The 27,018-nt window shown below is 34.9% G+C and overlaps 1 protein-coding gene across 18 annotated transcripts in view; it reads left to right on the top strand.

Annotated features, from left to right (window-relative positions):
- Positions 1-27,018, top strand: part of LOC123539991 (doublecortin domain-containing protein 2-like) — a 106,775-nt gene that overhangs the window by 64,540 nt on the left and 15,217 nt on the right. For 10 of the 18 annotated variants that reach the window (XM_053526696.1, XM_053526697.1, XM_053526704.1 and 7 more), the window contains 7 exons: positions 2,009-2,134; positions 3,735-3,992; positions 7,371-7,457; positions 10,096-10,151; positions 10,964-11,088; positions 17,314-17,811; positions 18,995-19,015. In XM_053526696.1, the coding sequence (XP_053382671.1) occupies positions 2,009-2,134; positions 3,735-3,992; positions 7,371-7,457; positions 10,096-10,151; positions 10,964-11,088; positions 17,314-17,811; positions 18,995-19,015 (1,171 nt within the window). The remainder of the gene's footprint in view (positions 1-2,008; positions 2,135-3,734; positions 3,993-7,370; positions 7,458-10,095; positions 10,152-10,963; positions 11,089-17,313; positions 17,812-18,994; positions 19,016-27,018) is intronic. The other 8 variants (XM_053526708.1, XM_053526705.1, XM_053526713.1 and 5 more) reach the window with 5 other exon arrangements.

The raw sequence follows: 27,018 nt of genomic DNA, 5'->3' as shown, positions 1-27,018 counted from the left end.
CAAGTGATCAGTAACAACAGTAGTTGTGCATGGGGCATGTTAGGTTCATTTAGAAAAAAAAATTGCAGAGTTATGGGACTTTGTTTTTTTGTTACTATACTATATACATAGACACAATCTTGTGCGCACCATCTCTCCTCATCCCCTTGACACAATTTAATGAAACTTCACACAAGTGATCAGTAACAACAGTAGTTGTGCATGGGGCATGTTAGGTTCTTTCAGAAAATTTTTTTGCAGAGTTACGGGACTTTGTTTTTTTGTTACTATACTATATACATAGACTCAATCTTGTGTGCACCATCTCTCCTCATCCTCATGACACAATTTAATGAAACTTCACACAAGTGATCAGTAACAACAGTAGTTGTGCATGGGGCATGTTAGGTTCTTTCAGCGACAAAAATTGCAGAGTTATGGGACTTTGTTTCTTGTTAACATACTATGTACATACAGTCTGCATATGCAATCTTGTGCATGCCTAATCTACCAAACCCTTACACACAATTTAATGAAACTTCACACAAGTGATCAGTACCAACCTTAGTTGTGCATGGTGCATGTTACATTCTTTTAGGTAAATATTCTGCATAGTGCATGCGGGGGGTACATTCATCACCTTTAGTGATAGCTCTAGTTTTTCAATGGATCTTTATAAAATTTGGTCAGTATGATCGCCTTGATAAAATCTAGGTAGAATTTGAATATAGGTCATCTTGGGTCAAAAACTAGGTCACCAGGATATATTTAAAAAAATACTTATTTAAACTCAAGCGACCACATTTTTAATGAAATTTGGCCAGAATATTTGTTTCCATGAGATCACTAGTCAAACAAGCTTACACTGTTATGGTGTTTTTCTCAGGTGAGCAACCTAGGGCCATCTTGGCCCTCTTGTTTGAGTCAGTAGGTCAGGGCTCAAGGTCACAGGGATCTGAACATTAACAACTAGTTCTACACAATAACTTGAGAATCAGTTGACCAAGAACCTTCAAACTTTTCAGCATGATTTGGCTTGATGAAGTAGAAGACGTCTATTTTTTTCTTTTTGGGGGGGGGGGGGGGGGGGGGTCTGTAAGTCGAAGATCAAGGTCACAGAGGCCAGAACCTTGAAAAACGTTTCCATTAAACAACTTTAGAAACTTTTGACCAATTATCTTCGAACTTGATAGCATGATTGGACGTACATAGTTGACAAATCCTATTGTTTTTGGGACTAGTAGGTCAGAAGTCAAGTTCAAAGTGATCATTGGACTAAAAAAATGGGACAGGCTGTCCTGTAGGGGGAGGCATATATGTGTTATACAAACAGCTTTTGTTTTGGCTGTGTTTCCGAAAATAAGTATTAAAATTTTTTGTGTTTTTATTGTTATGAATAGTCCTGTAATGTATTTCACAGGTCTGGTCGTACATTGTGAATACTGTGAAATCATTAAATTTCCTGGAGATGAAATTTAGTTATTTTGGCCAAAACAGGATTTCAACTTTCGAAGATAAAATGTACAGGAAGTTATTTTATTGATAATAATGATTCGGATTTAATTTTGTTGACCCAACCATGAAAATAAGTCCCTATCAGATATTGATAATTTCAGATTCAAACACGACCAGCTAATAACCTCCATACTTGTAGAGCAAAATCTAGCTCTGGTTATTCTGCAATAATCCGACCTTGAAGTATGCTGCACGCGCAATGTGTTTTGGCTATTCCATTTATGCACTAGATCTACATTTTCCATAAGAACTAACACCATCATCTCTTACGCGGGAGGAAAATTTGAAAGCCAAATGTTGCAGTCAGTAGTCCGAATCAAAGAAAAATCTTGTTTAGATTTGTCGTAGAATAACCCTCGTTTGTTGTTCTTATGCATAGAAATATATCACTTTCTATCAACCTAATTTTGATACTTATTATTTTGGAATTAAAACATCTGGGATTGGAATTTGAGTGTCTGGCTGAGCTCGTGTTTGCAGTAAAATTTACATGCCTTTATTCTATTTTCTTTAGGGTGCACAAGAACGGTGAAAATACTGAGGCATACCATCCAGTTACAATACTTCCCAGGGATAAAGACAATTTTTCGAGGATTGCTGAAGAAATATCAACAGCTATGGGTCTACCACCAATAAAACAGTAAGTATGACATACCGAAAACTCACAGTACAGTGGAACCTCTCTAATCTGAACAATTAGTTAACCTCTAGACCAGAGTAAGTGTTTGGTTCAGATGAATATTTAAGTTTAGTGGGGTTCTGTCGGCGGAATGTTTATTTGTAGTATAAAAAAAAATTTTGTGGACATAATATATGTTATCCAATAGTGAAAATTCAGGTAATAATGATAAAAGACTGATGCCAGAATTCAGATTGTGTTTGAAATTGTTGGCTTTTCAGAGGTATATTTTGTGAAAAGATGGAGGAACAGTTTTTAAAAATTGTTCAGTTTCCAGAATAGAGTGGTTCCATTTTACAAGGGTATTTTTCAAATGAAATAAGAATGCCAAATTTCAGGACCGCAGATTTCATTCAGTTTGGAGGAGTTTCCGGTATTAAGGTTTAGGAGTATATCACCAAAACACAGAAATATTTTATAAACGAATAACATCGTTACCAATATTTTACTTAACCATTACATCTTCTGCCGTACTGTCCCGTACTGAAAATATTCTGAAAAAGTTGTCCCCCTTTGAAAATGAATACCATTTGTAAAGAAATAAAAATAAACAATTGCTGAAAACTGTGTTCCACTTATTTATGTAAAATTTCAACACTCGCATGCGATTGCAAATGAATCAAAACTAACATGTGTAACAGTTCTTTGAAAATGGTGAGTTTTTGAAGGCGTTTGACTGCCCGGAAGTGGGTCCCATTTAGGAAGTCTTTTTTTCGGAATTCAATGTTTATTTTAGTATACTGACACTTGTTTTGTTGTTTTTGTAATGATAGCGTGTATATTACTTATATTACTCTACAAAACAAGTGTCAGTATACTGATATAAGCATTGAATTCCGAAAAAAGAACTGTTTAAACAGACCCCACTTCCAGACAGTCAAGCGTTTTTAAAAACTCACCATTTTCAAGGAACTGTTACACATGTTTGTTTTGATGCATTTGTAATAGTGTGCGAGTGTTGAAATTTCACATAACTAGGTGGAACACAGTTTTCAGCAATTGTTTATTTTTATTTCTTTACAAATGGCATTCATTTTCAAAGGGGGACAACTTTTTCAGAATATTTTCAGTACGGGACAGTACGGCAGAACATGTAATGGTCAGGTAAAATATTGGTAACGATGTTGTTCGTTTATAAAATATTTCTGTGTTTTGGTGATATACTCCTAAACCTTAAGTCATGTTCTGATTAAATGATTTCCTGGCAAATGCTATGATGTACTGGTTAATCAAAAGTGCATCAGAATTTTATTTCCTGTAAGAGCATATATTTTCCCTTTTGTCAGAATTTTTTCAAATTTGAAATTTTAAGTATGTTAGCATGGTTTAATATTTGCAAAATTGTTAAAATGGTGTCATACTTGAATTGGTGAATATTTACATGGGATTAACTCTGGTGAGATGTAGGGCCTTGCAAAAATAGCAAGAATTAAACCTTCACGTAAATTTCTGCTTCCACAGCATTCATTTGGGTATACTTATTATACAGATTGACAAATCCACGAAAATTAGTGTCCCACAAAAATTTGTGATTACACAGCATGTTGAATGTGTTTTTCAGGATTTACAAAATCATTAACCTGGGAGGTGTGCGAGAAAATTTTATCCCAGTGACAGAGGCTAAAGAGTTAGAACAACAGGAACATTTACTTGTGATACCTAGAACCGGTTTTGGCAAAGAATTAAATGTAAAAGTGTACCCATTCGATGGAATGAATCCATTCTATGTCCTGACATCACCTCGGATTGGACCATACTGGAATTACCCCTCGTTTCAATCAGATAAACCACAAACTAGGCATAACAGAAATTTAAACCCGTAGGTATTTGTTTTGTATGAGATGTATTATTACAAATGGTGTCTTATTGTAAAATGAAGTTAAAGAGGATCACTGTTAAATAGATTGCAACTTATAAATAATATCCAAAATTATAAATTAATATTATTTAAATCAATATTTTATGGCATGAATAATAAACAGCCATGATTCTCTGTTTTTATGAAAAGTAACACAGGCCTAGATTTTTACCTAAGATTGTAAAAAACTACAAAGTATATGAAGTCCTAGCTCACATCTACAATTATGTTATGTACCACATAGTCTAGTTAATCTTAAGCCTGCTGGGGGCAAGTGGTTTTACATCCCGTGCAGTTTGATCATGGTTTGCACTGTTTACTATTCAGTCTGTAAATTTTCAGGGTAATCCCCTTTAAATAATAAGTGGTACTGCTTAAGTTGAATAATGGACCAGTCCATTTTAGAAATATAGCAGGGTAAGGGTTAAAGTTTTGATACACATTCAGTTCAAAAGTGAATTCCATGAGTTGAAAAATAGGTCCCTGGATAAAATCATAGAAAAAACCTTCTGACCACTGTAGACAGGCCACAATTTCTAATTAATCTTCATGAAACTTCATCAGAATGTTTATGATTACTAGGTCAGATTGTAAAAGAACCTTGCCAACACTCTAGGGACCACAGTTTCTTCTTTATCACTATAAATGTTTTTGAGAATGCTTGTCCTTATGACAGGAAGGTCATGCTCAGAACTAGGTTACCTGAGGTTAAATTGGAATAATGTCGAACCTAGGAAAAATTCTGGAGGCCACAGTTTTTACTTAATCAACATAAAACTATGTGAGAATGTTTGTCTCTATAAAATTTAAGTCCTATTAAAAAACTTGGTTACCTAAGATCATTAACTAGGTCACTAGGTCAAATAATAGAAAAACCTTGTTACACACTAAAAGCTACAATTTTGACATGACTTTCATAAAACTTTGTCAGCAGATTTGCCTATATAAAATCTAGGTTTAAGTCAAATTATCGAAAGACCCAGTTTACACTCTATAGAGGTCACATTTCAACATAATCTTAAAGTACAGTTTAAATCTAGAATAAATTTGTAACTGAATCACATGGTTATAAAACTAGGTCAGTAGGTCAAATTATTGGAAAATCTACCTGATTAACATGAAATATGGTCAGAATGTTTTTCTCTATGAAATCTTGGTCAGATTAGATGCTAGGTTATCTTGATTAAGAACTGGGTCAGGCAAGCCATACAGGGCTTTAAGAGACCTCTTGTATTTTATTAGCTCACCTGTCACATAGCGATATGGTGATCTTTTGTGATCGCCTTCCATCCATCCATCCATCCTTCCGTCCACAATTTCTTGTGAACACGATAGAGACCACATATTGCAACTGATTTTAATCAAACTTACACACAACTTGTATTGGCATAATATCTCGGTTCCTTTCGCAAACTGGCCAGATCCCATCATGGGTTCCAGTGTTATTGCCCCATAAAGGGCCAAAGTTTGCTATTTTGGCTTGTGAACATGATAGAGACCATATTTTGCAATTCATTTTAACCACACTTACACACAACTTAAGTTGCAATAAGATCTTGGTTCCTTTTGAAAACCGGTTAGATTCCATTATGGGTTGTAGAGCTACTGCTCCTGAAAAGGGCAGAATGTTCTGTTTTGGCTCTTTCAGTCATAGAGGTTCATTTATGCTTTGATTTGATACAAGTTTGCACAGAATGTTTATCTTGATGATCACTAGGCATGTTTCCAAAAGATGCTACATTCACAATTTTTTTTTATTATTTTTATTGTCACTACTGATAATTCCCTTTCACTGACATAATTTGCATAAATTCTGTAATGCAAGCGTACTGTATGATTTTCAGGCACTTTCATTGGTTATTGTATTTGCACTGTCATAAGAAACCCACACACATTTATCCTGCTACTTCTCTTGTTCACCGTTATGTTGTTTAATATGTAAATAGTTGTGAGGTAATTTCAGTTTCTCTTCTTGGAACCTGGGTATCAATTTACACATTTATTCAGGTCACCTGTGCATAAAACTAACTGATGATAACTACGGAAAATTTGATTTTCTGAAATTAGCACAAGTGAAGCTGAACTACAGTAATTATGTCTATCCCCCAACCACCCAACCACTGGGGAGACATATTGTTTTTGCCCAGTGTCCCTCCATCCATCTCACTTCATTTCTAATCGATAACTGGAGAACCGTTTGATCGACAACCTTAAATCTTTATAGGGTGGTAGGGCTTATGGAGTAGACGACCCCTACTGTTTTTGGTGTCACTCCATGAAAGGTCAAGGTGACGGGCCTGAACATGGAAAAACATTTCCAACTAATAACTTAAGAACCACTTTACCCAGAATGTTTAAACTTGATAGAATGATTGGAGAATAGATGACCCCTATAGATTTTGGGGTCACTCGATCAGAGATCAAGGTCACAGGGGCCAGAACGTGGAAAACCATTTTTAATACATAACTTGAGAACCACTAGGCCCAGAATGTTGAAACTTCTTGGGATGATTGGACATGCCAAGTAGATAATCCCTATTGCAGCCAACCATCAGTGTCTCTTGGATTTTTGGTCCTGTCCCCTGTTGACTTCTTGCCTATTACTATACATTGGGGGAGACATCCGCTTTTCTACAAAAGTATCATCTAGTTTTTCATCAGTATTGACTGCTTTGTGCATGCTTGGTCAGCGTGACATTTAGAAAAAACAAACTACCTGTTGCTGATAAACTTCCATTAGTAACCACATGACTATATTGTTTTTTTTTTTTTTTTTAATGGAATTAATTGTAAGCAGATTAGACATCATAAAGATGCTTTTATGGGATAAACATCTGTGGTATTTGAATGGTATTTTGCAGATAAAATATGAATGTGTTAAAATGGGTATCTATGTGGTAACTGGTCAATGCATTAAAATGTGTTTATAAGGGGGAATTGAGAGATGTGTTAAAATGAGGTAACAATGAGGTAATCGATAATAGCGTTTAAACGCATATCATTTGAGTATTGGGTCAACAGGGGAGCGAAATAGGGTCATGATGACCCTCTTGTTTCTTCCGTCTGTTAAAAGATATATTATGCTAGAAAGAGAATGTATCACTTGTTGAAAGTGCTGATGGATATATCTGGCTGTTTTGTAACTGTTTTGTAGTAACTCAGTAACTTTAGTAACTCAGCAGCTTTTTGTTACTGCTTTTATAGTTTTCCTCGAGTCGGCTATTTCCACCCTTACTTTTTCTTGCATCATATTACTAAATATTTGTCAATTGATACAACAGTACAGTTTTTCTGTCTTAGGTATTATATATTAGATGGTAAGAATATTTTCTGTTTCAGACACAAGGTAGTACCAAGTATAGGATCAAGCAAACAAAGTGATACAATGTCCCCATTCTCTAATCCCCCTGGCTCACAAGGTGAAAGGTATGTATTTGTCCCTCAAATGACTTTTTTGTGCTCCCCTCAGTCACCTCCTCTATTCTTGAGGTGTATCAATCTAAGATACTAACTTTAATTTAAAGTTGAGCGGCGGTCTAGTGGTTAAGGTGTGTCGGCCACTCAACCTGGGGTTGTTGGTTTTGAGCCCCACTGGGGTCAGGACCATGAGTTATATGACACTAGTACTGGTTTTTCCAAGAAGTGGACTCAAGAGTGGTTCAGATAAGCTGTAGACTTTCATCACAGTCAAAATAAATAAGTACAAACTAAGATACTAACTCCTACAAACTTGTAATGTAATGTTTCTATTGATTTTATGTTCAGATGTTGAATTTATATACCTAGGAGATAGCAGTTTAGGCCGAAACCAAAATAACTTTGTGACGTGAAGATTAGGTGGCTTTGCAGTTACATTATAATGTCCCAAAATCTTGAATATTAAATTCCTAACTCGTTATTAAGTAAAAATGTTCAGACTTCCTTTTTAGGCTTATGGTGAGCTTTTGTGACCGCTCAGTGTCCGTTGTCCATCGTCCATTGTGTGTCATCCGTTGTGCATTTTGTGTCCGTCAACATTTTCTAAAAAAATCTTCTTGAAAACCACTGGGCAGAATTACACCAAACTTCACAGGAATGATCCTTGGGTGGCCCCCTTTCAAAATTGTTCAAAGAATTGAATTCCATGCAGAACTCTGGTTGCCATGGCAACTGAAAGGAAAAACTTTAAAAATCTTCTTGTCCAAAACTGCAAGGCTTAGAGCCTTGATATTTGGCTTGTGACATCATCTAATGGTCCTCTATGAAGATTGTTCAAATTGTGCCCCTGGGGTGAAAAGAGGCCCTGCCCTGTAGTCCCAAGTTTTACATAGACTTACATAGGACAAACTTTTAAAAATCTTCTTGTCTAAAACCACAAGACCTAGGCCTTTGATATTTGGTATGTAGCATTGCCTTGTGGTCCTCTACCAAAATTGTTCAAATTATTACCCTGGGGTGAAAAGAGGCCCTGCACTGGGGGCATCTCGAGTTTCACAAAGACTTACATACATGTAGGAAAAATATCCTTGTCTGAAGTTGCAAGGCCTAGGCTTTTGATATTTGGTGTGTTGCATTGCCTTGTGGTCCTCTACAAAATTGTTCAAATTATTACCCTGGGGTGAAAAGAGGCTTTGCCCCGGGGGGTCTCAAGTTTTACATAGACTTAATAGGAAAAAACTTTTAAAATCTTCTTGCCTGAAACTGCAAGGCACAGGCTTTTGATATTTGATATGTTGCCTTTCTTAGTGTTCCTCTACCAAAATTGTTCAGATTTTCCCCTGGGGTTCCAAGTTTAACATAGACTTATTTCTGAAAAAAAAAAAATCTTGTCTGAAAGGTCAAGGCCTAGGCCTTTGATATTTAGTATGTAGCATTGCCTAGTGGACCTCTAACATGATTGTTCAATTTATGCCCCTGGGGTGAAAAGAGGCCCAGCCCTGGGGGTCACTTGTTATATGAGTTATATAGGGGAAAATACCAAAAAATTATCAGATCATATTTCCTACTGTTGAATTGTAATAACCTGATGACCCCAAGTGATTAGGGGTCACCTTCCTGTGACCTTGACCTACTGACCTACTTGTTTTTTAAGAAATAGCCTTGAAATTTGGATGACATGTACAGTTTTGCACATCGATCTTAAAACTGCCTTTCAGTTACCATGAATGTGACCTACTGACCTACTTTCTTAATATTTTAGCATCAGTTTGCCATTTTGAAACATGCGGCTCATATTACTCAGGTGAGCAATTCAAGGTCATCATGACCCTCTTGTTTTGTTTAAATATCAAATTTATGTTATATATCAGTCTCCTTAACTCTTTAGTGAAGTATTAACTACAAGTTCTTCAATTATAGAAAAGTTTGAGTATTTATGAAATGATCGGTAAAAAAAGGTTTTGATAGGGTTTTTCCCATGTAAATTTCGGCCATTCTGACCTCTAAGATTTATCGGTATTGCAGTTATCACTATTTTTTCCCTTGATCTGTATGAAACTGCTGTAATAGCTTAGTTAGTGTAAAAGAAACATACTGTAATGAACATACTGTTCTGGTTCAGTGATTTTCAGTGGAGTTATGGCCCTTGATTTGTTGTAGTTTATCTTGTCTGTGCACTGCTCTGACATTACCAGGAGGAATTACACAAATATGTTTGTCTCTATGGAATCTAGGTCAAATTGGAACTGGGTTATTTGAGAACAAAAACTAGGTCACAAAGTGAAATCATTGAAAACCTTTTTATCTCCCCATAGTCACATTTTCTACTTGATCTTCATAAAACTTTGTTAGAATGTTTGTCTCAATGAAATCTAGGTCAAATTGAAACTGAGAATAAAACCTAAGTCAATAAGTCAAAACATAGAAAAACCTTGTTGCAGGCCACATTTTCTACTTGATCTTCATAAAACATTGTCAGAATGTTTGTTCATAGGAAATCTCGGTCAAGCTTGAAACTTAAACTCTGGGTCTTATTTTAACAGACAGAGTCGGTTAGCAGGTACAGCCAGTCGGTGATATAGCAGAAATATATTGCATGTAACGTTTTCTGATTTTACAGTACTCATTCATATTGTCTGTCTTTCAGAAGAGGAAACAAGCCAAAACGTGGGCGTGGAAGACGTGAAGTAGATTATGATAAGGGTAACTACAAACTTCTATTACTAAATACAATAAAACACAGATTGCTCAAGGAGTTGAGCTGAATTCTCAAGTTATTTGAAGATTAGAGGAATCTAGATGCAGAAAATATACGAAAAGTGACCAGGGACCACATTAATCAATAAAATCGCTCAAGTGAGCCTGAATATTTGAGCCATAGATACCCAATTGATAAGTGTTTCTCTATAGTTTAAATGAAGGCTAATCCTTTGACGGAATGGCAGGATCGAAGATGTGAGAAAATAAGCTAGCTGGCTCATGGAGGACTCGTGGTTCTACTCTGGTGCAGATTTATGCCTGAAATTATGCCAGAAAGGACATCTGGCATCTTCTCTCACCATAAAGAGGTGACAGTGGCATTTTGTTTGAATTGAGTAGGTCCAGATTAAAACCCAGTAACTCAATGGAAACCAGTAACACAGAAACAGAAAAGAAAGGGTGTCTGATAATTTGATCATTGCATAAATAGATCATTTTAGATGGACTTGGCTCCATATTAACATTAGAATATCAGAATTTTCATAACTGTGTCACATTTCAAGAATTCAAGATCTGCTTATCTGAGTTCCCTACAGATGTGTCACCAGACATCATTTTTTTTAATCGGTTTTCTTGCTATCAAGAAAAAGACGATTTACCATTATAATTTTAAGTTGGTGGATCAAGAATTTCTTGAGTTCTGACTTTCTATAGAACTAGTATCAAAGATTGGCGAATTGAATGTATACTAAATAATTCTATTTCTAAATATTTGTATGTATATGTGCTATTGATGTTTGCATTTTACTTATCAGACGAAGGTGGAGTTTATCGAGCGAAGAATCAGAACAATGCTAAGGGAGCTCACCAGGTAAATGAATCTCGGGAGACTCGTACAGAAAAACCTATTGATCAAACGGAAGCTGAGATTGTCGAAGAGGTATGCCCTCATTTGGGCTCAGTGAACACAAGGGTCAAAGGTCAAGGCTGAATTTCCAACAGAATGGTTCAAGGTTAAAGGTCAAGGTTATTGGTTCACTTAGCAATATAGATACCAGATTGAGGGAAATTTCAGCATTTTTTGAACTTTGACCTTGAAGTATCACTGGAAGATCTGCATGCTAATCTCTGTTACTGTAGTTCCTATTCATTGTACTTTTGGTTGTTTCTATGGTAACCTGCATGCGTTGCCATTTTGTTAACTGAATAATAATGGGGTTGGAGGGGTTAGCATTCAACCTAAATTTAGTAAGGATTTAAGTATATGTTGTCTGTTTAACATTGTCAGCTTCCCAATCCCTAATAATTTCTTTTATATGTTTAAAGAGGTATGTTTGGCTTGGGAAGGCAGGCCCTCTAGTGAATACAAAGACAATAAAAATCAAGTTATGGGCAAAGCACCTTTACAGGGTATAAGTCTACATCCTTATCTGTCTTTATTTGAAAATATTTAGCCATATAGAACCTTTATATGCCCCAAAAATTATTTTTGCCTCTGACAAGCTGTCATGGGGAAAGGGATGGGGGTGCGTATATGTTTTACAAAGAGCTGTTGCTGGTATTTCACTTTTTGTCTGATTATCATGAAGTCAGCTTCAGCCAAGTCACATATGCCTCTTTAAATTATAACATTGATTAGTATCTGTCACCTGTGTGATTGATAAAGTCACTGAATGAATATTCAAAATTCTTTTGTTTGTAGATAAAGATGATTAACATAAGATACTGACCTAGGTACATACTATTTTCAACAGATTGATACAAAATGTATATTTAAGTGGGACACTGGTCTAGTGTTTAAGGTATTCGTATCAAATAACAAGGGAGAGAATTTAAATGTGAACTAGTCGTTTTCATGCATTGATATAGTTTGAAAATCTCTTTGCTTAGTATGTAACTAGGTCATAATAAGACTAACGTAGCCACTTTTTTCAAAAAAAGACTGTGTCTAACACTAAAGGGAAAAAAATTCCTTGGATTTGGCTCAACCGTTTGAAAAACCAAGACTATTTTCTACTGTAGCGAATTCTTTATTCTTGTAGTTGTAGAATAACTTACATTTCTTTTTTTCAAATACAGTCAAACCTGTTCTTAATTATGCTGTAGTTAAGTCCACTATTGCGTAACCTGCCGTGAATGGTCACAAGTTTTCTTTTTATTTCCTGTTTATCTACGAAAACTTTACATTTTAAGGAAGTGGACCTGTAATGATATTCAGAAATTTCCTTGTAATTTTATATTCCATCTTAATCATTTTGGCCGGTGGCTGAGTGGTTAAGGTCGCTGACTTTAAATCACTTGCCCCTCATTGATGTGGGTTCGAGCCTCACTCGGGGCGTTGAATTCTTCATGTGAGGAAGCCATCCAGCTGGCTTACGGAAGGTCGATGATTCTACCCAGGTGCCCGCTCGTGATGACATAATGCACGTAGGGGCACCTGTGGTCTTCCTCCCCCATTAAAGTTGGAAAGTCGCCATATGACCAATCCTGTGTCGGTGCGACGTTAAATTCAAAAATAAAAAAAAAATAAAATAATGATTTTGGCATTCTTTGTTTGTTCAGTACACAAATGGCTTTCCATATAATTTCGTAGAATCCGGAAATTGTAGTATACCGAGAATACGTAAATTACAACTCTTACTTCGGTTCCGCTACCTTATCCAGTTATTAGAGACCACCCGTTGCCAAGGGTGGTTTTTAGGGTGGCGATATTTGCCAGACTATTATAACCATATATCAAATTTCTGTAAAGTTCAACAGGTGCTGAGACTGACAACACAAAATATAATTTCATGCGCAATTCAAATAGTCCGCCACGTTAATCAGTTTGCCATAGAGTTGTATAAAGATTGTTAAACTTACCTGTTTCAATAGATCTACTTGCGTAAACATGTTATAATAATGTTTTATTTTTCTTACGGTAAGTACTTGAAAGACAACATTAGAAAATATTACATAATGTTGGTAAATTAATTCGCCTCCATGAATGAAACGTCCGTATGAATGGAACTAACTCAACGTTGACCGCTTCGTTATAGATTATGACCTCGGTCTATAAGGAGCTAAGTAAACAAATGCTGGTTCAGAGAAACAGTCGTCGATATGAATTATACTGCGCATTATTCGATGACCTGACATAACGTGGAAAATAAGAAACAGCAAGAAATGACTAAGAAATGGCTAATCCAATAAAACATTTCTGCTTTTGTACGACAGATCAATGATGATATGTCTTAAAAAACAACAGTTTATCTTACTCGAAAAAAAGAAAAATAGTGAACAAAGTTTGGTCCTAGTAGGGTTTGAACCTACGCCCTCCTGAAAAATTAGTCAATGTAATCTCATGGTAGGAATTGAATTTTCTTCAAAAAATACATTATTACGGGTACGTCAATTTTCCTAACCATCGTATTAAAGAAGCAACCTGACTAGACAATAATCATTAACAGTCCAGTTGAACCGGAGTTCGAGCCCAAAATTTACCTCATACCGACAAGAAAATCGCCCCATTTGATCAATGTTCATACATTCACACATAATGTGTGTGTTGGGTGGGGGGATTGCATATCGAAATATAGATGTTGTGTTTGTTACCTTTATATTTTATCTGATATTATGTCCCTCACTGTTTATTATCGCTTCGTAAGAAACATATATAAACGGTTATGGCACGCCAATTGTCCAATAATAACGTTAACCCAGGTTTACGGTAAAAAAGTAAAATTAACAATTACAGGTAAACAAGGGTTTTCGAGCGTAAAACCAGGTTTTTCTAATACTTACCCATATTTTCGGGCGAAAACACGCCCGTGAACCCAGGTTTCAACTAGGTTTTTCAATTGAACTTAGAATTTCGGCCGTTATTTTAAGTTCACAAGCAAGAACCTATGTTTACGGGAGTAAACCAGGGTTCTCGGGTGTAAACCATAGCTTACGTACGTGAACATATGTTAACGATTGAGAACTTAAGCTTACCACCGTGAACATGGGTTTACAACTGTAAACATAGGTTAACGCTGGTGAACATAGGATAATGACCAAAAATCATAGTTTTGTTCGAGAAACCAAGTTTTTCGAATTCACGTTCATGAACTATGGTTCACGCTCGTAAACCCAAGTTCATGGTCGTAAACATAGGTTCACGTCCGTATACAATGGTTTTCAGCAATCATATTATCCAACAATTACATTCTTTGTCGAAAAACTATGATTATCGAATACTAACATAAATTTTCGAGCGAACATACAGTATAACGGGCTTAAACTATTGTTTACTCTCTTGGACCAATGTATACGTCCGATAAACTAGGTTTCTGGATTGAACTTTAACTTGGATGCACAAGTTAATCAAGATCACAACAATACACTATGCTTGCCTTAGTTTAATATGGAAAACCCATAATATCTAAGATTTTGCAAACATCTTTCCCGCACAGTTTTCATTCAGGTTTTTGTGGTAGCCAGCCTTTCTGTACTTTCAGTACTTTGATTATAAACAGGTTTGACTGTATAACAGCATTCTGTTTTTCTTCTTTACATTACTTTAATATTTTTCACCTTTAGTTTCATTCTAGAAGGGGAGACTACTCTTGAGTCTTATTGGTAGGTCTAAAATTGAAGTGTAATGTAATTAGGCCAAATGTGTTCGGTAGTGAAGCATAGCAAATAGAAAAAAATCATGCAAAAATCATACTTTTTTTTTTTTTCTTTTTTATTTTAGATTTCTGCATTTATTTCTAGAACTGTAGAATTTTTATGGATTTCACGGTTGTATCCAAACAAATAAATGAAATTTGTATTTATTTTATGTTCAGAATAAAAAATCCAGGAATTCTTATCCCCATAAAATAGCCAAATTGGTCAAAACAAGGACATAATATAACCTTAGAATTAATTGAATTCATATCAATTTGGATGAATAACATTCTATTTTTCAACAATTTTGCTCTGTAAGATTATTTTGTACAGAAAGTGCGCATTACTTGGATCTGCTAGAGATATAAGAGCTGTCATATTAAAAAGGATCATCTTTGAGAATGACGTTATGTTTTGATAATTATCAGCAGCGTTGTATTTCATTATGGTCATACTTTCTTCATTTTATCCTTAAATTATCCAAAGATGCACTTTAGGTTTTTAGCTCACCTGAGCAATGCTCAGGTGAGTTTTTGTGATCGCTCGATGTCCGGCATCTGTCTGTCGTCTGTCAACATTTAGCTTGTGTATACGATAGAGGCTGTATTTTTCAACTGATCTTCATGAAATTTCGACAGAATGATTATCTTGATGAAATCTAGGCCAAGTTCGAAAATGGATCATCTGGGGTCAAAAACTAGGTCACTAGGTCAAATCAAAGAAAAACCTTGTGTATGCATTAGAGGCTGTATTTTTCAATTAATCTTCATGAATTTTGGTCAGAATGATAACCTTGATGAAGTCTAGGCCAAGTTCGAAAATGGGTAATCTGGGGTCAAAAACTAGGTCACTAGATCAAATCAAAGAAAAACCTTGTGTATGCAATAGAGGCTGTATTTTTCAATTAATCTTCATGAATTTTGGTCAGAATGATTACCTTGATGAACCCTAGGCCAAGTTCAAATATGGGTCATCTGGAATCAAAAACTATGTCACTAGGTCAAATCAAAGAAAAACCTTGTGTATGCGATAGAGGCTGTATTTTTCAATTAATCTTCATGAATTTTGGTCAGAATGATTACCTTGATGAAATCTAGGCCGAGTTTGAAAATGGGTCATCTGGGGTCAAAAACTAGGTCACAAGGTCAAATCAAAGAAAAACCTTGTGTATGCGATAGAGGCTGTATTTTTCAATTAATCTTCATGAATTTTGGCCAGAATGATTACCTTGATGAAATCTAGGCCAGGTTTGAATTTGGGTCATCTGGGGTCAAAAACTAGGTCACTAGGTCAAATCAAAGAAACGCCTTGTGTATGCGATAGAGGCTGTATTTTTCAATTAATCTTCATGAATTTTGGTCAGAATGATAACCTTGATGAAATCTAGGCCAAGTTCGAAAATGGGTCATTTGGGGTCAAAAATTAGGTCACTAGGTCAAATCAAAGAAAAACCTTGTGTATGTGATAGAGGCTGTATTTTTCAATTAATCTTCATGAATTTTGGTCAGAATGATTGCCTTGATGAAATCTAGGTCAAGTTTGAATATGGGTCATCTGGAGTCAAAAACTATGTCACTAGGTCAAATCAAAGGGAAAGCTTGTATATGCGATAGAGGCTGTATTTTTCAATTGATCTTCCTGAAATTAAGTCAAAATGATTACCTTAATGAAATCTAGGTCAAATTTGAAAATGGGTCATCTTGGATCAAAAAGTAGGTCACTAAGTCAAATCAAAGAAAAACCTTGTGTATGCAGTAGAGGCTGTATTTTTCAATTTATCTTCATGAAATTTGGTCAGAATGATAGCCTTGATGAAATCTAGGTCAAGTTCAAATATTGGTCATCTGGGGTCAAAAACTAGGTCACTAGGTCAAATCAAAGAAAATATTTACTTATACTCAGTATTTTTGCTCCAATTTTAATGATAATTGGTCAGAATATTTTTTTCCATGAAATCACTAGGTCAAACATGTTTACTCTGTTTAATATGTTGTGTTATGGTGTGTTTCTCAGGTGAGCGACCTAGGGCCATCTTGGCCCTCTTGTTATATTATCTAGTGCAGAAAAATTGCATTTAAGGTGGTAGACCTGTAACGTCAATGTCATTGAGATTACATAAAAATGTCCTCATGTGATTTCAGCATTCCCCGATGTTTATGGAAAGTCATGTGAGCATTTAGCCGCATTTATGTCCAAAGAATGCAGACTTTTCTAAGGAGAATATCATGGGGTGAATTAGAAAGAGGCCTAAGTGCATTATCAATAAAGAAGCACTAAGTCTTAAGACTTTTTTTATATTCACCCCGCAGTATGTAATCACTCGAAAATCGTTGAGTGTCATTGCAATCACTCGAAAATTGTTGAGTGTCATTGCAGGTCTACTGATCAAAGAATGTACGGAAAACAAAAGTTTAAGAAAAAAAAAAGAGATCAAGATGGTCCTTTTCATCATGCCCGCTCGCACACGTATTGTAGTTTTTTTCTGCACCATATGTAATTCTTGCACTTTTGTTTGCTGTGGCTTAATTAGGAAGAGATTCACTCTAAAGAAAAGACCACCCCCATCCCACCGGGCACAGAACTTAACAAGAGACCGTCCAAAGAAACTAAACAGAACGCTGACGGTGCTAGCCAGACTAAAAACAAGACTGAGGTAAAAAAGGGAGGGAAAAATGGCAAAGACATGAATAAACTTAGTGTATTACCTCCCATTGTTGATGAAGGAAAAAAAAATGGTGGCGCTAATAAAGTTAAGAAAGATGAAATGAAAGATATCAAAGAAGGAGTCGTGAAAGAAACTGTTGATAAATTTGAAGGAAATACTGGGGAAGGGTTGGGGCTAGATGACCCATTCAGTGCTGAGAAAGAAAGTACCCCCAACGATCTGAAGACTGATGATGTCATTGAAATGACAGAAAGGGAGATCACTCCAGTTGACTTGAAATCCAGTAATGTGGAGGTCACTAAGCCCCCTTTGTCGACAACTCCTCCACAGGGTAAACTTTCAAAGGGTTCGGGCAAAGTGCAGGTATGAAATATGCCTTCATGTGCATCTGTCCATCTGTCTGCTTATAAATAACCCAGTAGAAGGTTAAAAACTGCATGTAATTGTGTGTTGGCTTTACTCTATGTGGAAAAAATTGCAATGCAATGTCAAGTCCTGTCAGCATGTGGCATTGTTCCCAAGCGTTTAGTGTAACCATTACTATAAATAGTGTTGCTTCATTGAAATTAAATGTGCATGTCTTAGAAACGTGGATGAATGGGAAAAAATGTGAAAATAACACTTATGGGAATATATTAGTATGTCGAGTTGCTACTTTTCTTTAGTATTGCTAAGAGGTGCAGGGCTACTTGATGGCTTCTGTGTAAGCTAAGTATGAAATTTATTGTAAAATCAGAGAAACATATTGACATTGCACCCTCAATTTTAAGAGTCCTTTTTATGTTGTTTTATATACTTTATTTTAGGTTTTGGCTTAAGTTATGCCTTTTAAGTTAAAGAATTTCTGCCTTATCAGATGTTGTACATTTTCTGATGAGGATTTTTTTAGGCTTTTTTGGTAGGTTACTGAGATATAAAGTTATGGAATTTTTTAACCAGATTTTTTATAAAACATGAAATCTAAAGAAAATTAAAAGAAACCTAATCATTGCTTCCTAAAGTGGTACAGGAAAAGTATAAATAATTTGGGCTGTGTGCTGTGTTTTTTGTAGGTGCTACCTTTAGTTATATAGATGTAGTACATGGTTTTTCTTGTATTATGTATTACTAATATTTCATGCCAGTAAAAATGAACCTTTTTTTAATGCAAGTTTTATGTATTACACAGATGTATTGAACGTTGACCTTTTGACATTTAACATCATAATGGCAAGATCTGCATTGATTGCAATTTATGCACGAGACAGGAAATTGGACTGGTTCTTTGGTTATGGTTTCCAGTAGCAGCAAAACTTTTCAAGTTTTACCAGAGGAAGGAAATTCTATTGAGCACTTGTTTAATTAGATTTAATTAGTTTTAAGTAGTTACTCCTTATTTGGCCATAACTTTTGGAGAAAAAAAAAATCTTGTATTAGGAATTTTTTCCTGCCCAGTCACAATAAACGAATATAGTAAAAATTTGAAGGTGTGCCATAATTGGCACAGAACATATTTTAGAACCTCTTTTACCTTTTTTTTTCAAACACTTGTTATTTTATTTTGCAGGAAAGAGTGGATGAAGATGCGGTAAGTAGAGTTTATTTTCAAAAGTCGGAGAATATCAAGCCTTAATTTAAAAGAATTAGTGCCAGACTATATTGATTTTAATCCGAGCTTTCTTTGTCCAGGTATCGATATCATTAAGTGAACCAGTCGGCTTATAATGCTTTTGTAAAGTTAGGTTTTTCATTGAGTGCCATCTCAATACAGAGAATATATTATGTAATGTTATATTTCTTGAATGTAAGATGGTTTCATAGCTAATATATTGCTACAGTTGTTTATCAATGTCCATTAGGTTTTAAGTCTTCATATGTGATAATACATACAGTAACGTTAGTGTAGTGTTATTTTCATATATATACATGATGCATGCTTGTAGACCCCACAGAGGCATAAAAGCCCAAATGATGATCAAATGGTTCAGAGCCCAGAAGGTCAAAGGGTTCAGAGCCCAGAAGGGCAAAGGGTTCAAAGTCCAGGAGATGCAGGCTTTGAACAGCAGCAGCAATCTTAACTGTACAGGCTTCATACTCTACCCTCATTTCCCCTTTATTGTATGAATGGGAGTTTTGATTTAACTTTTTTTTTTCTGTGTTATATGCACTCTAAGGCATGTTTAAGGAATTCATATGGTGATGGATGTTTTTTTTTTCTTACAGTTACTTTATGATCATCAGAATATATACCTATTTTCTAGAAAATATATAATTATATTAATAGCACTGAAAGCTAGTGTTCCCGTGTTTAAAAAGTAGCAATACCCCTTTTAAAAGCAGGTTTCTACATTTTGTCTTGTTTGTCTTTGCCCTTATTTGGCTTAATATGTATGCACCCGTATTACCAATGACTGTCTACATCTGCTGTAATACTATGTAGAACTAAATGAATGGCTATTTAACCTTTAGCCTGCTGGCGGCAACTGACTCTGCCTTTGCGACCAGTGTAGACCAAGATCAGCCTGCACGATCATGGTCTGCACTGTTCGCTATTCAGCCAGTAAATTTTCAGCGAACACCCCTTGGAATAATAAATGGTATTGCCCAAATTGAATGATGGACCAGTCCATTTCAGAAATTTGGCAGGGTAAGGGTTAATAGCCTGTTTCAATTTATATTGAGCCTTCTTGGCACTGCTTTGATTGAAATAATCCTTTTTATATGAACTAAAAGCATGGCATGTTATTTTGCATGGGTATAATAAATCTATATGTTATAGATTACTAGTACTAAATGCATAGCTTCATTATATGCCCCACTGATGATGTGAAATACACTATTCCTTTGGATTTAGATTTTTACTCTCCGGCATTAGACTGTGTACCTGAGAAATTGACACAGTCCACATTAGACTGAAAAATTGACACAGTGCAGTCTGGGTGAAATTCAGTAAATGGGATTTTTATTTTTTTTTATAGGGATTTTATTTTGTTGAACTACGAAATCCATGATAAGTAGTTCCATTATCTTTTTAAAAAGGTTTGTTAAAACTTTGTCTACAAAATTGTTCAGATTTTGCACAAAGTGCATGGCGTATTATAATGAAGCTTGCTGTATGTCTTGTAGCACCTATGTATTTACCACTAACTCACTGTCTTTACAATCAGGAAAATTATGCAAACTTTATATATGTGAAATGTTTATCGGGAGTATTTTAAAGAAGAAAAAAAAATGGAAGGTTCGGACAGTGCTGAAATGCAAGTAGCGGAACAATGGAAGAACATCAGTTGATCAACCAGAACATAATGAGAATGGAAATCAAATGGTGCGACGTCTGTCGTGGATTCGTTATTTAGTTAAGGATGTAAATGCCTAAATGTTAAAACTTCAAATTTAAAATACATTTAAAGATTTTTGGCAATGACAATTGCTAGGCTGTTTTATATGTGACTTCTCAAATGTAATCAAAGGTTAAATAATGCCATGTTTACTTCTACGATATAATTTTATGTAATTACATTCAATATTTTTTAACTGAATCTTGAAAAATTTTGCAAGTTTTTGAAATGAATGAATGCAGCTGAATGTTCATTTCTTTTAATTTTTGGTTATCTATGCCGAAAATGGATAGCTTTTATAGTTGTTAGATTTTTTGTTAAAACCTTTTTTAAATGGAGAAGTCACATGACCATAAATGTTTTTTTTTTCCCCATTTTTTTATTCTCTTGCTACACATTACACACTGGCATCTATTTATATCATTGTTCAAGGTCAAGGACACATTTTCCGTCTTCTGCATCAGTATTGCATACAGACATCATCAAGGATTAACATTTTCAACACCATTCAGAACATACATGCTTGATATTAATTTACTCAAAATTTTTTACAACATTTCATAGCAGTTGAAATTTTGATTATTTTCCATAATTTTCTTTCATTGTTTGCAACACATTATGAAAAATGAGATAACAGACATAATTGCGTTTATATTCAAAAAAATGTTTAAAAAAAAGTTCAAATAGCAAATGCACTGTGGTAGGTAAATCTGGGTTGCCATGGAAACATGCACATAGGAAGGTCAAGGTCGTTTGCTGTATTCCAATGCCATATGACTGTTTTGCTTTGCATTCTAAAATCATTTGAAAAAAAAAAAATTTTCTCCACAAATGTTGAGGAATAAAATGCACAGCTTTGGCCAGTTAATTATAAAGTTTGGTTGCCAGGGACGTAGTTTTTTCAGAAATATGCACAAGGTCAAGGTCTATAAAGTTTGCAGTCTTTTTCAAAGTCATCTTGACATTTTTTTTTTTTTTGGTAGTGGGAAACGCTTTTTCTCTAACAATTTTGTTGTGAAATTCTACACAGGCAGGTTTGGAATTCGAGCTAGCTCTCCATCTTTAAAAACATTGTAAACATTGTCATTGTCAAAAAAAAGCCAGCATGGACATTAAGCTCTGAGAAAAGAAAAAAAAATGTCATATTTTGTAACCATTTGTATTATGCAAACATACATCATAGAAATTTATGTGATAAGAAACCAGCTTCTGTTTCAGAAAGGTTTAATGCATGATTTTCCTGAATTTGCTTTTGTAGCTTTTCACTTCTTCTTTGACTAACAATCTTCTGGCACTATTGTAGTTTTGCTTTCTGTCTTTGTTTTTATGTGTATACAGTTCCTTCCGTAACACTCTGAACAGTTCTATTATAGTTCCTTACACTCAAAACTGTATATAGTTCTTAACACAAAAACTATAATTATTGTTTCTAACTTTCAAAAGTATATTCCTAACACTCAAAACTATTTAACATTTTGTCTTGTTGTGGATTCATCTTAAAGAAAAATGAAAAAGTAAGGGAACTTCAGAGAAATATAATTTCATATATGATAGGATTAACTATCTTTACTTTCATAAAAAAAAACCCTACTTAATGGGCCCCAAGATAAAGATGCAGCTATTAACAGCTTAGATAGAAAATGAGGTATTACCAGCTAGAATCAAGAATTAATTGTACTGATTGAAGGAAAAATCAGATACATTTCTAATATGTGATAATAATGAAACATTTATATGAAATGATCTATTCTTAGACTATATATGTTTTTCCTTAATAGAAACTCACAATAAGTGCAGCTTCTGTGCTATTTATAGAGTTTGTTTGTTTCGGGTTTAACGCCGTTTTTCAACAGTATTTCAGTCATGTAACGGTGGGCAGTTAACCTAACCAGTGTTCCTGGATTCTGTACCAGTACAAACCTGTTCTCCGCAAGTAACTGCCAACTTCCCAACATGAATCAGAGGTGGAGGACTAATGATATCAGACACAATGTCGTTTATCAAATAGTCACGGAGAACATACGCCCCGCCCGAGGATCGAACTCGCAACCCCGAGATCCGTAGACCAACGCTTTTACCTATTGAGCTAAGCGGCGGGCTCTATTTATAGAGTAAACAAAACCTACAAGTAAAATCTGTTTGGTGATTTAGGCCAAGGTCAGGATTTTCAAGGTCATTCAAAGTTAAAATTTGTAAATTGTAATTTCGCATAAAGGCAAGGAATTAAAATTTTAGACTGGAATAAGTGTAAGATCAACGTATCAGAGTCATGAATAGGAGTAAAGTCAGGGTTAATCAAAATTAAAAATCAAACCGAAATCTGGGATCAGCAAAATTAGAGTATAGAATTTTTCAGTTTCCAAATGAAGATTGTATCGGACAAATAGAGGATGAAGGAATAAGTTGTAGTAATTGAATTGAAAAGTGTAATATTTCTCGATGGAGGTGATGTAGATCTACTCATAATAAAAGACAAAATTTTATCAGTTGTATCAGGAATTTAAGACAAAAATAGTCCTTGAATAAGAAAAAACAGTACTTGGAAAGATAAGATATTCTGTATGAACCATGTGGGAACCAAGACAGAACTGATAGTAGTATATTTGAAATACATTGTAGGACTCAACTTTCAGGGGAGCTACAAGTTCTAAAGACAATAGATATATAAGGCAAAATTAAGGTCAGAGTAAGGTTAAGATGACAATGGTAAATCACCTTCAGTATATAACCAGGTTTTCTTTTATGGAATTCATTATTATTGGACAGGGGTTATGTTGATGTTTTTTTTGCAGGCATTGTAGTTAGTGTCATGCAAGGTCACTGTTACTAAAAATAGAAAAACTGTAGTTAGTGCCACCCAAGGTCACTGTTACTAAAAACAGAAAAACTATTTCAACTCATGTAGGTTGCTTATGATGGAAGAAAGGTTGGGATTGCATTTCGGACTGCTTGGTGAAAAGCCAAAATGATTGTTACTAAAACTAGATAAAAAATTCTTCCTGCAAATAACTAGTCTGAAATTACTAATTCTGACCAAATTTTGTGTCAAGCAAGCTTGGACGGAGACATAGCCTGAATTTTTTGAGGATGCTTAGATCAAGGTTATATTTCCTTTTACTGAAGTAGTAAAACAGATTCCAGCCAAGAATTTAAGGTTTAGATCTTATTGACAAAGTTAATATCCCAAATCTCGTTGTATAGCAAATTTTCTTGTTCCATTGTAACTAATGATAGGAAAACAGTTTCTCTGGTAATTACTTTAGTTTGGATTGACATATTCTGACTAAAACTTGGGCTATATACCAATAAAAGAAATTGTTCTTTGTTTCATATAAAATTCAGCTACTTCAGAACAATTTTTTTACAGTTTCTAGATTTTCACTCCGTTGTAGACCTATTTTCCATAAGATATCCATACATTTGCTTTAAGAAAACGAAAAGAAAAAGGGGTGTTGAATAGTATGCAGTGAAATGCAAGTCAACTGAAGTCAAGTACCCTCATATTGCAGCATTTCAGAAAGCGGTCCGCAGAATAAACACCCTACTTTTGTTTTCAAGTAAACAACACGAAAACGTGAATATTAGCATGAAAAGTGTCCTATTTTATTTAAAATTATTCCTATTTGGCCCCCGATTTACGCGCAAATTTGCGAAAAATGGAAAAATTAGGATCTATTTATTAGGGACTTCTTTCGACTACACCATGGAAGCATATTTTTTACCGAATTACTGCATTATAACATATAGCTGCCCGATATGAAGACCAAGCTCAATAAACTAAACTACTGCGGGGGAGGGGAGGGAAGGGGCTTTATTGAATATTTACTATTAAGGTTTGGACAGAGTTGATCTATAGCCATGTTACTGAGTACAAAAAAGTTTAAGCGTAAATCAATTGATCTGTAACTCTGAAGATAGCTGCACTTGTATGTTAGTCTTATTTTTGCATGAAACTTGATTTAAATCCTTCTTTTTACACAAAACTTAAACTTTTTATTGATAATTGCATGTTCTGTGTGAAATCAGTCTTAAATTTGCATGAAACTTGGTTTAAATCCTTCTTTTCTACATAAAACCGTATCTGGTTTTTATGTTCTTAGCATGTCCTGTGTGAAATCAGTCTTAAATTTGCATGAAACTTGGTTTAAATCCTTCTTTTCTACACAAAACCTCGTCTTTTTATTGTTCTGTGCATGCTCTGTGTGAAATCATACAATCATAATTTAATTTCAAAATATTCATAAACATTTGCACTAACATTTCATCGGTGTAGTTAGAATATGAAAATGAAAATGTCTTCATATTCTTTCACTACTAAACCCTTCTATACAGACCAAAAGGGTGTTTATTTGAAGCAGGGTCATAGGTTTACACTTAAAATCATTTACCTTGATTTACTGAGTATTATATATATTCACAAGATTTATAGTTTACATGATCATATACTTACCAAATGGCTTGCCAGTCAATAATCAAAATTATTATGTATGACTCCTTCTATAAATCATTAATTTATAGTCAAACACTGACTTGAGCTGAGCTAAAGAAAAAAATTCAGTGGGGGGGATGGAGGGGGGAGGACTTTTTTCGTTAATTGGGAAGGTAAGAAACACTGTAAACATCCAGAAATGTAAACATCAGGTAATCAGATTTACCGATGCAAGTGAGAGGCTTTAACCCTTAGCCTGCTGGTGGCAAGTGTTTCTGCCTTTGCGACCAGTGCAGACCAAGATCAGCCTGCACATCCGTGCAGTCTGATCATGGTCTGCACTGTTCGCTATTCAGTCAGTAAATTTTTAGTAAACACCCCTTCAAATGATAAATGGTACTGCCCAAATTAGAAGATGGACCAGTCCATTATAGAAATTTAGCATGGTAAGGGTTAATATAATCTTTAAGCGGTGCAGTTCACAATGCGTTCCACATCGCTATAGATTTGTTAGGCACAATACCTGTGACGAATTTTGAAATCATTTCCATTTGGTTTGATTTATAGACCAACTTTACTTGAAACTCTCATTTCAAAGTGATAACAAAAGATGTGACTGTCTTTTGTTCTGATTTGATAAAGATCAAACAGCCAGTAATTATTGGCAGTATTAGGGTTGTGTCCGGTCCATAACTCTGACATCCATGAAGGGATTTTGAAATAACTTGGCATAAATGTTTACTATAATAAGACGACGTGTCATGCGCAAAGCCCAGACCCCTAGCTCTAAGGTCAAGGTCACACTTAGAGGTTAAAGGTTAACATGGTCTGTTTCTTGTCTGGTCCATAACTCTGCCATACATCAAAGGATTTTGAAATAACTTGGCATAAATGTTTACCATAATGAGACGACATGTTGTGCATAAGACCCAGACCCCTAGCTCCAAGGTCAAGGTCACACTTAGAAGCCAAATGTCAACATGGTCTGTTTCTTGTCCAGTCCATAACTCTGCCAGCGATGAAGGGATTTTAAAATCTCTTGGCATAAATGTTCCCTATAATGAGATGACATGTCATGCTCAAGACCCAGATCCCTAGCTCCAAGGTCAAGGTCACACTTAGAAGTCAAAGGTTAACATGGTCTGTTTCTTGTCTGGTCCATAACTCTGCCATTTATCAAGGGATTTGAAAATAATTTGACACAAATGTCAATCATATTATGCGGTCAGGTCAAGGTCAAGGTCACAAAATGATTCATACCTATACTATTCTGGCATATTTTGTGTAGACAACTATAGCATTCTTGGGCACGCTTCGGGGGCATTTGTCACCAATAGTGACAGCTCTTGTTACAAATCAGTATAAAATTTGCTTTCTAATATCTCAGTTTGATACAGAAAAAACAGATAAGACAGATTGTCCTGAAGGTAAAATTTGAAAATGTCACTTTAAATAGACATGAAATTTCCATTTTTGTTGGTTTCGTATAATTTTGTGAACTACATTTACTGTAGTCATACATTAGCCCATCTCCAAGACCCAAAAATAAAAAATGTGAAAACTTCGCAAATTTAAGCACTCAGTATTGAATTATGTGTAAAATAAAACTATCAAGATTATTATCCAATCTACTCTGGATAGATATTCTATATTATGGGTGTAAGGAATGTAAATTAGAGTGTTTATATAAAATTTAGACTTGGGAGGTTTAATTTCAGGAAGTGTTATTTTAATTGTTTATCTTCGTTTTTATTGAATAAAAGCTAGAATTAATAAAAAATAGGCAAGTTAATCACTCGATTTCTGTATGTAATGAAAGGCATT

The sequence above is a fragment of the Mercenaria mercenaria genome, chromosome 16, assembly GCF_021730395.1.
Source record: "Mercenaria mercenaria strain notata chromosome 16, MADL_Memer_1, whole genome shotgun sequence".
Taxonomy (NCBI): Eukaryota; Metazoa; Mollusca; class Bivalvia; order Venerida; family Veneridae; genus Mercenaria; species Mercenaria mercenaria.
The sequence above is the reverse complement of the archived record's forward strand: the minus strand, read 5'-3'. Positions and strand labels throughout refer to the sequence as shown.